This window comes from Taudactylus pleione, unplaced genomic scaffold (assembly GCF_031769625.1).
Source record: "Taudactylus pleione unplaced genomic scaffold, aTauple2 ptg000515l, whole genome shotgun sequence".
In the NCBI taxonomy this organism is placed as follows: Eukaryota; Metazoa; Chordata; class Amphibia; order Anura; family Myobatrachidae; genus Taudactylus; species Taudactylus pleione.
Genome location: NW_028284917.1, coordinates 2,711,708 through 2,724,534, shown reverse-complemented (window position 1 = coordinate 2,724,534; position 12,827 = coordinate 2,711,708). Strand labels below are relative to the sequence as shown.

Sequence of the window (12,827 nt, the reverse complement as noted above, 5' to 3'; positions counted from 1 at the left end):
GACAGGATGTCGGATGTGCATAGAACGGTGTGGTATGACTGGTCGACATTCAGAATGTGGGCAATTGTTAACAGAATGTTGACATGGGCATTATGTTGACATACACTTAGGTTGACCTAGTTAAAATGTTGATGCATCCAGAACGTTAATGGTTTATATGGCGACACTAGAATGTTGACATATTGGGGGGGGTTGCTTATTTTAGCCTAAGCCTAAAATAAGGAAAAAAACAACATATATTGACATTCTGGTGTCGACATGTTGGTTGTCGACCAAATGTCCATATATCGCTTTACTGCCTGTCGGCATTCTGGACTGTTGACATTCTGTCAACCAGCTGAATGTCGACCAGCTGTCTGGACTCTACATGGAAATGAATGTTTCCCCATAATATACCTCATTATCTTCACTACTGGTAAGTGTACTACATTTTTCAGATACAGTTTTTAGTCGTACAGTACTTGGATGACGCTTTCCGTCTCCACGTGGTCCCTCTAACTCACCTCGGAATTTGTCATTTTACTGTATGGTTTACTGTATAGTGTCCTATACTGACATAAATGTTTCTCTCTTAGGACTCGGACAGCAATAAACTACGTTCCCTCTATTCCTTCCGAACCACCTCTACCTCACCACACAAGCCTGACGAAGGGGCTCGCGAGCGCTGCGATCTCATGACCAGTGTTAATTTCGGGACTCCAGAACGCCGCAAAGGGAGCCTGGCCGACGTGGTGGACACGCTGAAGCAGAAGAAACTGGAAGAAATGACCAGGACGGAACAGGAGGGTGAGTGCAGATTCCGCGTGGGGGGGGGGAAGGGATATTGAGAGCCTGAGAAGTGCGTAAGTGCCAATAGCTTGGAAAGGGATTACCCGCGTGTTACCTTGGCAACCAGTGTTGGAAACACGCGATGAGTGATATCTGTTCCGTTGGCGTGGCTGTAGCGTATAATCGGGGAGTATGGTTCATTTGGGCGCACACTTGGCCGGATGAATTGAGAGTTTGTTTGTGAGTTTGAATTTCGTTTTACTCCCCATGGGTAACTTGCTTTCCGAGTGCTGGTGCGAAGTTCATGGCCTGAAATGCGTTGCAGATCCCTCCAGCCTGTATCCAGCTGTACAATACCATGCGCAGTTAACCCTTAGCAGGCGGCTCATTGCGAGCTCAGATGTCAGCAGCTGGGTTGAGGCGATGGGGATCACCGATACTTAGTATCTTGGCACTTTGCAACTTTTCTTGGTTTTTTTTTTTATGAGGAGTATTCTGTTCATTTAGGGTTTTTCCTGCTGCAGAAAAGAAAACACCCATTAAAAGTTCTAACAATTACACTTGGAGGGAGATACTGACCAGATGCCGCTGTCAGAGGGGCTTTTAAATCAACCATAGAGAGAGAAAAAAGAGGCAGCGATTGGCTCTGTTATCACAATGAGTTTACATTCTCGCATGTCGGCTCTAAGCGCTGTTATGATGATCTCTGTGGTTAAGTGTATTCTCTTGATTGATTCATGGCGATCAATAATTCTTATTTCTTCGTCGCTGCTTGGTCACCCTGCACCATTGTGTCAGTCTCGGCACATTCAATTCTTCATAACTTCAAACACTTTCCGGATTTTTTATTTTTTTTTGTATAAAATAATCCTCTTTATAGAGACCCTGACTGATAGTAACTTGGTGGGGTAGCTTCCGTAATTTTTCTTTGTGCTTACAATCACTTAGAGCCCCCCACTGCTTTCACGAAACACTGTTCTGTATAGATCCTTAGTACATAAGGTCTGTTTGTAGAACATTAAATACTGTCAGCATTGGCGAGGAATATGTCCCACTGCTCACCTGAGCGCTGTGTGCGATTTGTGGCTAAGTGGAGGTACGTATACTGTAAATGCAGGTGTGAGTTTGTACATCAGGGCGCAGGTGGAAACGTATTTTATGTTACGGTGCATTAAATAAGACCGGAAAGTGTCACACTCCTCTTATCCGTCATCTCAGGGGATCATACACCGTACTGTCGGAGATGACTCACAATCATTATGCTGATTATCCTGTGTACGCTTCATGGCGTTGCGTCAGAAACACCTCAACGCTAAACCTTTCATTTTTATGCGCCGAAGAGTCCTAGAAACCTTAATAACCGTTATACTTTTAAATATCCCCGTCATAAAAGTGCTGGAATATTTTTATTTCACAGCTGATATTTTGATTAATTTATTTTGCCCCAAAATATGCCATTTAAATATTTATTTGTACCCTCATTCAGGTACAGTAGGAAGCAGTGGGGCAGATGTACTAAGCCGTGGAGAGTGATACAGTACCAACCAATTAGCTCCTGTCATTTTTCAAACACAACCTGTAACATGACAGTTAGGAGCTGATTGGTTGGTACTTTATCACTCGCCAAGGCTTAGCACATAAACCCCACTGAGAGCTACTTCTAATGGTGGTTATTTAGGGCAAACACAGTATAGGGAAGTGTCAGCTGAACCCCACAAAATCAAGAGTCTACTATAGTGCCCCCAGCCCCCCCCCCTCCCCCAAGATTATTTCCTGGTTACCTCCGAAGGGCGAACATGACGCTCTGGTGGTCAGTGATGCAAATTTTGTTTTGTTATGTGCCCAAATCTCCTGTCTACCTAGAGCATCCGAGGGGTGCACCAATGACACGGTCGTTGGACCCCCCCCCCCCCCCCCCCGATAAAGCAATCAATGGTATTTTTACAGTTTAGTTGACAAACCTGATGATGTTCAGGATGGGAAAGTTACATTGCCGTCCACTCTACTAATAGTTTGTGACGACCTCCTTCATCACATTCAATGTGTATATCCCCCGCTAGATAGTCTTTATTTATGAGAGCGAGGCCTGTATTACACACGTAGCACTTCTGTGCGTCTGAGGATGATTATTACTGGTGGACGCAGAGTTTGAAACGCGCATTTCTGCATAACTGGAACTTTCTTTGTATCATTGAAATAATCCACCTCTCAAAGTTGAATCTTGTTCTTGCGCCTGATGTTAAGGCTGCGGGCTTCCTGGCGGGATGGAGGTGAAGACTGAACACGGCCCTCGCAGTCAGTGTAAAGGACGCCGGGCATTACACTGACTGGGCAGTGCCGTTTTCTAATGAAACAAGCCCTAGGTGCTCTTGTATGTGTAATCTGCAATTGACTGGGGGTCCGCCTCGTTCCACCCAGCTCATGCCATCTCGCATTGCCAATAAAGCCTTTGTAGCGCACTCAGTGTAAAGGAGTGTGGCGCACTCAGTGTAAAGGAAGGAACGAGCCGTCACGGGGGAGAGTCTGTGTGGAGTTTGTATATTCTCCCTGTGCTTGCGTGGGTTTCCTCTCACACTCCAAAAATATACTGGTAGGTTAATTGGCTTCCAACAAAAATTAACCCTAGCGTGTATGTGTGTGTACATGTGGTAGGGAATATAGATTGTAAGCTCCACTGGGGCAGGGACTGATGTGAATGGCCAACTATTCTCTGTAAAAGCGCCGCGGAATATGTGCGCTATATAAATAACTGTTAATAATGATAATAGTATACAAGCTCTGCTTTATACTAAGAATAGTTGAGTACATCATTTTCCTGCTTCAAGTAAATATCTACTTATTTATCATGCACCTACATACAGTAGTACTGAAATAAGTGTAAAGTAAAATAGATTTATGAGCAGCAAATATATTTTAATTCACATATTTAAAGAAGAAAAAATAAATAAAAGCTCTCTGAGGTTGGAAGAGGGAACCAGCTAATGAGAACTCGATTTGAGAATCTGCAATTGAGAAGGTCAACAGGTTTCTGCCGGGGAGAATATTCCCAGCTGCTTAAATCTGCTTGTTGCAGTAGTTTAAATGGTCAAGTGCTGCTTGTATTACAGGAGCGTCTGTTTGCAGACGGATGAGAGTGCCCCGGCATAATGTACAGCTGGTTTAATCTCCCCTTAATAATAACGCCTCAGTCAGGATAATTCCCCACACATCGCACGGAGCGAGAGACGCTCTCACAGAAGTACCTACAGCCATCCATAGTTCAATAAATAATGTATCTATCACACAGATAACAGATTGACATCATTACTGGGAATTAAGATGTAATTTCCACCTCTCAGGATAAACCATCGCTAAGGAAACCGAACTTTGTGAAGGATTCAAGCTACTTTTTCTTTCTCAAACTATCTGTGCAAAATTAAACGCAAAATTATTATTTCAATTATCGGTGATGTTCATTATGGGCTACTCTTTTTTATGTTGTTATATCTATATATCGGTTATATGTATGTTTGTGTATATGTACAGTACTAGACTATGTAGACAGAATTGATTGGACACTGACCGCAATTAGATTAAAGAGATTTTATTGACGTTGGTACTTTTGTAGGTTCACCATCTGCAGTGATTACTGCAGACACCCTTCTTGGCAAACTGTCCACAAGATCCTGGGCACCAGCAGGCGGTATGTTTTACCAGCGATTTAGAGGAAATTGGAAGTTATTTCTCCAATTCTGCCGGGCATTCAGAATCAACCTTGGGTCAAACCGCCGGCGATGTGCAGCGAGTTTTTTTTTTTTCCCCTCCCAAGTACTGTACGCCGATGATGTGCGTAGGTATTCTCACCTCCGGCGCTGTGCGGCTTTATTTGTTACACCGCCGGTGATGTGTGGCAGTATTCACACATTAATCACAGCGCATGCCAGGAAATAAAAGCCCTCTGCGTTGTGATTGGCTGCCAGTAATAATGGTCGCTAAGAGAAAAGCACTTGACCGATACTGAGGCCTCTGTGTGAGGGGAGGTAGTCAGGCAGACGGGACGCCGGTGAGGACAGAGGGCCTGATTCAGACCCGCTCGCTAAGATGCGTACTCTAGCTGCTGCCGATGGTATGCATTGTGCGCGTCCACATACCTGAGCGAAAGTTCGCAATGCATTCGCTCGCTGCGCATAGACCGCCCAGCAGAGTGAGTGACGGGGAAGCTGTTTGTAGGTGGTAACAGGGACTGGCCATTAAAAACAGGGGAGCGGGGGTGCAAATGCAGGCGTGCCTGAGCATCTCAACGGCGTGTTAGAGGTGTGCATAATTATAAGACGGCATCATAGTACCCGTCACCTGGCTGTTTCTTACACTGAAGTGCTCGCAGTGCTTGCGGCAGGGTATGGTCAACCTCAAGCGCTGCGATAGCCTCCGATGTTACCCGATGTACCGATGGTTGCATACACTTCCTGGACATGACGTGCACAAGTGGGCGTCTTAAAACAGAGTGGTGGGTGTCTGCTTACACTATGTGATCGCTCTCTAAGGAATACTGGGTGTGCTAATGCATTGCTGTGCAATAGCGCTGCCTATGCAATTTGCATACACATCATGCGATCTATCGCATCTAGCGAGCCGCTCTGAATCAGGTCCAGAGTCCCGTCTCTTTCCGGGATACAGCGGCGAGGGAGGCCACCAGTCTGCTGCAGGGAGCACATACCAGAGTGGCTGCTGGCAGCACCGTATTGCTGGGTGTCTAGTGCCCTGGCGTAGGGAACGGCTATATATAAAATTTGCAGTTCTGGCCATGACTGGGATTTCCTACACTACCTAGGACTACAACTTATATTTGTGATTTAATTTGCCCTGAAATGTATAATAACAGAGTACACGATACCGCTGTTACAATGCGATGAAATGTAGAGCTTTAATTCTGCGTTAAGCTTTTTTTTATAGCGGGTTCAAAATGGTTATTTTTTTCATTCATTGGGGGCGATTCAATTGTTTTTTTTAAGGCGCGCTAATTGAGTGCCCAATGCTGCAATTGAATTGTTCTTGGGCATCCATTAATTATCGCGCTTGTCATTCACAGTTATATTGGGTTAGCTGCGTTAAGCGGCTAAACCCATTTGAAGTCCTGGTTAGGGCGTCCAAACTACGGACTTATCATACGTTTTTGTTTCCCTCCTCAGGAGAGGGCGAGCAGGAGCGCCCCAATGCAGCAACAATTGAATTGCTTCGTCGGGCGCCCAACACAGACAGCCGCCGACGCCAATGATTGAATGGCCAGTTGGTTATAGAGAGTTTTACAGGTCATTTTTTTTTTTCTAGTTGAGATAATTATATTTGAAAAGTGACAGCAGCGTTTATGGTGGAATGTATAAACTCTGCTTTCTCTGCACATTGTACGCTATGTGATACGTTAGTCAGGTGCCAGGCCTGCGTATGCACCCGTTATGCGCAGGTTTGTGCGTTCAGAGTGCAGTTCTGTGCATGACGGCTGCACCTAGAGTTCACCTGTGTTTTTATGATACATTTCATATACACGCATAGCCTGCAAGTGCCTGCCCGCCTCCACCTGTCTGCCCTCCGTGAGTTACTGTACGTACATGCGTGTAACACACTTCCATACAAACTAGCTTCATAATCCCAATTTGTTTCTGTGTTGTTCCTGTGTGTACTTGGTGCTTATAGTAAAGGGAGACACATTTTGTAGTGTCAGGAGCATTTTACGGAGTGCCCTGAGGATTGTTAGATCTGAATTGTGTCTTTGTAAACAATACTTAGCACAGTTCAGACAGATACGTATACGGTTAAGGAGATGATCAGGAGGTATTAAGAAATGTGACATTTCTAGTTGTGAATGTCGGATGTTTTACATTGAATCATTAAACACTGGGGCATCAGAAGCTGTCGGGTGCCCATGAAAACATCACGTATACAAAACCGCAGTCGTCCATTCAGTCACAACCTGTCCGCGTTTGGGGCTGTAAGACAGTAATTTGTTGTAAACTTTTTATTTTTATGGGAAAAAACAAAACAAAGCAAAATCTCCTATTTACTGTAAAATCATTCCTCTAGGAACACATCTGTACTTGTAAATGGAACTGGATTGTAATCGGGTTCAAATCCCGACGACGTGAGGCCGAAAGGAGGAAATCCCGAGCTCCGCTGGTTGATGGCGTGATTTGGGTGGATGTGCAGTTATGCACTTCAGTGAGCTCCATAATATATTTCTGTTTGCAAAGGATGCTTCATACATTTTGGATCTTACTCCTAAAAAGTAAGAATTAAAAAAACATTGGGCAAGCAGTTAAAGCGGTTAATCTGTCACGTTTTGCGCAGTCTGTTTTTGCCACCGTTTGTTCGTCCCTCTGGCATTATGTCAGGGTTGCGTCCAGTGAATTCTACCTTCGTGTCATCCCGGTGACTGAACGCGCCTCTGGTTTCCCCGCATGGCCTTCCTGCTCCTGTTTGTAGAGGGAGCGCTGATATAGACCATGGAATCCTGGGATCTCTGAGTGTCTGCGCCTTCCTGACGCATGACGTTGCCACTCCCTCCAGATTTCATTCGCTGTTGGAAATGGATTTGGATCTTTGCAAAAATGGCCGGATTTCTTCCTACTTCATAATAGTCCTTCCTATTAAACTTAGCAGCCCTCCAAAATGATTGAATTCATTGTGCACACCCATCTATGTTTCTGCAATCACGGAGAGAAATTCCGAGTGCATGATCTGTTGGGGAGGGGGCTACTGGATTTCAGCTTTAGCAATAACACTTACATTGGGTGGCACAGTGGTTAGTGTATTATTTACATGTATATAACAGCTACAGTATAGAGTGGCATAGTAGCTAGTGTTTTATGTATATGGTGACACAGTGATTGGCATTTTCATCTCACAGTGCTGGGGTCAGTGGTTCAATTCCAACCAGGGCCCTTTTCAGTGCAGAGTTTATATGTTCTCCCCATGTTTGCATTTCTTTCCCACAAGTACTCCAGTTTCGCCCCACACTTCAAAGTTAACTTTAGCGTATGTGTGTGTGGTATGGAATGTAGATTGCAAGCTCCACTGGTGCAGGGACTGAATGATTACATTTTCCCTATACATTGCAACGTAATATATAGGTGCTATATAAAGAACTGTTACTAAATCAGTAATAACAACGAAGGGTAAAAGCATCACACAAAACAGCTGCAGTTTCATAATATATCAGAAGTTCTGGTACCAGACTTGTCCTTACTGGGTGCACCTAAACCATCCTGTGTCTTTAGCAGCCGAAATAGTGTAAAGTGAAACCAACATCTGAGGGTGAGAGATAGTAAAGAGGGGATGTAGTCTGGAACCCGACGGTCTGAATGCTGACCGCCGGCTTCCAGCCTGCTTTATCCTGACTAGGGACGAATAACAGGCGTCTAAATCTAGACGCCTGTCATTTGCCTGACGTCTGGAGACCGGCGCACAGCACCCCGATCGGGCGGATGCCGCAGCGGACAGCCGCGGGGGGTTAGGGTTAGGTTTAGGGCTCCCGGGGGGGGGGACTTAGGGTTAGGCTAGGGGGAGGGTTAGGGTTAGGCACCCCCGGGGGGAGGTTAGGGTTAGGCACCCCCTCGGGGGACTTAGGTTTTACGCAGCGGGGAAGGGGGGGTTAGGTTTAGGCATGGGGGGGAAGTTAGGGTTAGGCACCCCTAAGGAGGGTTAGGGTTAGGGGGGTTAGGTTAGTAAATATTTACCTTTAGGACAATCGGCATTTCCTCCTTTGTCGGGCAGCCGCTGTCGGGAATTGAACCGGTAATACATATCACACCCAATAAAGACTTATAGCCAGTTATGATAATGTGTTAGCTAGGGGACCGCTCAGTCTTGTGCATATTCTGTATGTACCTAGAAGCTAAATGAGATGTTTCTTTCTTTCTTAGTGTAGGAGGAAGCTGATTATTTGCTGTAAGGCTCTGAAGCTATTTATTGTAAGCTGAAGTGATGTGTTTCTAAAGAAAAGTGCGACATCCTTTCCGCCCCATAGCTGTATATGTCACTCTCGCTGACACTGTAACCATTGTGTTGTTCCATCACCGCACGAGACTCTCTCCCGCTCTCTTTGAACCCGTCCTTTCTGCGAGAGACACCAGGTTCGGGAGATAAGAGGCTCTTTGATGAACCTGATCGATAACATTTTCTTCTCTTTGACATTTATGAGATCTAAAACTGTTTTCTGGCTCATACACCGGACCAGACCCGAGGACACAAAATCAGAAAGGTTGGCGTGCGCTTTTATAATATATAATATTTACCGATTTGTAGCTTTTTCTTTGGATGAAAGAATTAAGATCCCTCCTATAGGATTTCCTAACGGTGTATGGAAGTAGCCACTAATTGCTCAGCTGTTCAGGGGTTAATGTGTAGGAAGATTGAGGTTTAGGTTCTATAACGTTCCCACACTGAGGCTATTTTTGCAGGATGAGGTACGTCCAAGCCCTATGGATTTCTTGCTGACAGTATCTCTCTTCCCTGCCAAGTTGCTGCCAGCCCGGCTCTCATCTGATGTCTAATTGGGTGGGTACACTAGTGATTCCCTTCAGAGTAGATGCCAGTGCAAGTTCATGGAACAGTTGGCATAAAAAGCTGGAGCGGCGTGTCATCTGGCACCGTCCTCCCACCATCTCCATGTATCATAAACCCCTTCTGCGCCGAGAGTCCTGCAAAGTGGAGAACGGAGCATCTAATTTGGGCAGCAAAGAAGAAGATCCAATTCAGTATTAACAAGAATTCCTGTGACAAGGGACAGATAGGAGGTCGGATATTCAGGGGGCTTACTGGCTGCAAGAGGTGCGGGTGACATTGTGGGAACAGAGGGCCTGATTCAGACCTGGACGCTAAGGAGCGTTCGCTCTTTCTCAGCGTATGCAAATTCGGAACACACCCAGCAAGGCAGGCGAACGCACGGAATGGCATAAGCACGCCCACTATGACTTGGCGTGCATTCACTTTCTCTATGCAGACGCCCACCAGTCTGTCTTAAGACGCCCACTTGCGCACGTCATCTTCAGGAAGTGTATGCAACCATCGGGAACCATCGGAAGCGAACGCAGCGCTTGAGGTTGACTTTACCCTACCGCAAGTACTGCGATCACTTCAGTGTAAAAAGCAGCCAGGTGACGTGTACAATGACGCTGCCTGTTAATTATGCACGCCTCTGAAACAGCGTTAAAACGCTCAAACACTCCTGCCTTCGCACCTCCACTCCCCCGTTACTAGTGGCCAGCCCCTGTTACCACCCATAAACAGGTTCTCCCGTCACTCATTCAGCTGGGCTGTCTATGCTGGGCAAGCAAACGCTTCCCGATCTTTCGCAGTGGTGCATGCACTGCGATGCATACGCACAATGAGAACCATCGGCAGCTGCGAGCGAACGCTTCTTAGCGTCCGGGTCTGAATCAGGCCCAGAGATCAAAGATTCTAGTGGGGCTTACCTGCTGCAAGGTGCGCGAGGAGCAGTGTGCAAATAGACAATGGTCCTGATTTAGATCCGCACGCAAATGCCATCGCAGCTGCGTTGTCTCAAGGATTGCAATTGCGAAAATATGCTAATGACTCACCCGCCATCCTGTGCTTAGACACACCCATTGAGAGCATCATATCTGCCGCTCACGCACAAAACCGGAAACTTCAGAAAGACATTGTACGCACATCAGGGCTCTCCTGCAGCCAGCACGGACGCAGTGGCTAATTTATGAACGCCCTGAAAACCGTGTTTAAATGGTCCGACATGTCTGCCACCCCCGTTACCTCCCCCAAACGCTGACTACCTGTTACATTGCTAGTGTATCCTCAGTGGGTGCATGATCGCAAAATAATCAATGTGCGCTCGCAGTGCAGCTTTGACGCATGCGCAGTGGCCAACAATCGTGGAATCTGCGTAAATATCGGCATTGCGTGTGGATCTGAATCTGACCCTAGGTGTCTAGATGTTGCTTGTATCTGCTGTAAAGTGTGTGCGGGGGCATTTTGGAACAGACAGCAGGTCAGAAGTACTAAGGGGTCTTGCCTGTTGCAAGGTGCCTGGGGCGTCATGGGAACAGTTAGCATGTTAGAGATACTGAGGGAGTTTACCTGCTGCAAGCTGTGCGGGGTATCAGGGGAACAGACAGGTGCTTACCTGCTTCAAGGTACGTGAGAGGCATTGGGGAACAGACAGCAGATCAGACACCGTAAGGGGGCCTACCTGCTGCAGGGTGTGAGAGAGGCATTGGGGAACAGACATGAGGTCAGAGATACTAAAGGGTGGTCACTGCTGCAAGGTACAAGCGGGGGTTATTGTGCTGACACATTTGACAGAGATGCAGGCAGTCGCCACAAGCGTTGTTATGGGTCACATGGGGGTAGTCAATTAGTGGCGATGGTCTCGAGTGCCAGCGTTCCTGCCCTGTCTCCAGACTGCCATCAACATCGTCAATTTTGCCTCACACTGCGGAGAAGTGCACAGGAAAATCTGTGGTTACGGTAATTAGCGATGGTGTGTGTGCAGCCATACATCGTGACCAAACATCAACACACAATAAATACACCCATAAAGCCTCACACTCTGGATTTACTAACCCATCTTTATCCCTCCCTCTAGTGCCTAACCCTCCCGACCCGCAGCCTAACCCTCCCCTCCCACAGCCTAACCTTAACCCTAGTGCCTAACCCTCCCCTCCCACAGCCTAACCCTAGTTCCTAAACCTCCCCTCCCACAGCCTAACCCTAGTGCCTAACCCTCCCCTCCCACAGCCTAACCCTAGTGCCTAACCCTCCCCTCCCACAGCCTAACCCTAGTGCCTAACCCTCCCCTCCCACAGCCTAACCCTAGGGCCTAACCCTCCCCTCCCACAGCCTAACCCTAGGGCCTAACCCTCCCCTCCCACAGCCTAACCCTAGTGCCTAACCCTCCCCTCCCACAGCCTAACCCTAGTGCCTAACCCTCCCCTCCCACAGCCTAAGCCTAGTGCCTAAACCTCCCCTCCCACAGCCTAACCCTAGTGCCTAACCCACCCCTCCCACAGTCTAACCCTAGTCCCTAACCCTCCCCTCCCACAGCCTAACCCTAGTGCCTAACCCACCCCTCCCACAGAATAACCTTAGTGCCTAACCCACCCCTCCCACAGCCTAACCCTAGTACCTAACCCGCCCCTCCCACAGCCTAACCCTAGTGCCTAACCCTCCCCTCCCACAGCCTAACCTTCCCCTCCCACAGCCTAACCCTAGTGCCTAACTCTCCCCTCCCACAGCCTAACCCTAACTCTAGTGCTTAACCCTCCCCTCCCACAGCCTAACCCTCCACCTAGTCCCTAATCCTCCCCTTCCGCAAGCTAACCCTAACTCTCCCCTCCTGCAGCCTAACCTTAACCATCTGCCTAGTGCAAACCCCCCCCTCCCCTAGCCTAACCCTTCCCCTAGTGCCTATTTCTAACCTCCCCTCCCGCAGCATAACCCTAACCCTCATCCCCCCTAATACCTAACCCTCCCCCTACTGTAGTTCCTAACCCCGCAGACTAACCCTAATCCTCCCCCTAGTGCCTAACCTTCCCCTCCTGTAGCCTAGCTCTAACAGTCCCCTAGTGCCTAACCCTAATTCTCCCCCTAGTGCCTAATTTTAATCCTCCCCCTAGTGCCTAATCCCCCCCCTAGTGCCTATCCCTAAACCTCTCCTCCAGTAGCCTAGCTCTAACCTTCCCCTAGTGCCTAAACCTAAATCTCCCCCTAGTGCCTATCCCTAACCTCCCCCCTAGTGCCTAACCCTAATTCTCCCCTAGTGCCTAACTCTAATCCTCCCCCTAGTGCCTATCCCTAACCCTTCCCTCTTGTAGCCTAGCTCTAACCCTCCATTAGTGCCTAACTCTAATTCTCCCCCTAGTACCTAACCCTAATTCTCCCCCTAGTGCCTAGCTCTAACCCTCCCCCTAGTGCCTAACCATAACTTTTTCCCGAGGGCCTTACCCTAATCCTCCCACTAGGGCCTAACCCTTCCCATAGTGCCTAGCTCTAACCCGTCCCCTAGTGCCTAACCCTCCCCTGCCCGTCCATGCTAAATGTCGGCATTTCAC

The 12,827-nt window shown here is 47.6% G+C and overlaps 1 protein-coding gene across 13 annotated transcripts in view; it reads left to right on the top strand.

The window, feature by feature from the left end:
• SOX6 (SRY-box transcription factor 6) overlaps window positions 1–12,827 on the top strand; it is a 448,338-nt gene that overhangs the window by 188,022 nt on the left and 247,489 nt on the right. For 12 of the 13 annotated variants that reach the window (XM_088450327.1, XM_088450324.1, XM_088450321.1 and 9 more), the window contains one exon: window positions 576–786. The exons of the other annotated variant lie outside the window; for it this stretch is intronic. In XM_088450327.1, coding sequence (XP_088306453.1) covers window positions 576–786 — 211 coding nt within the window. The remainder of the gene's footprint in view (window positions 1–575; window positions 787–12,827) is intronic. 13 annotated transcript variants of the gene reach the window in all.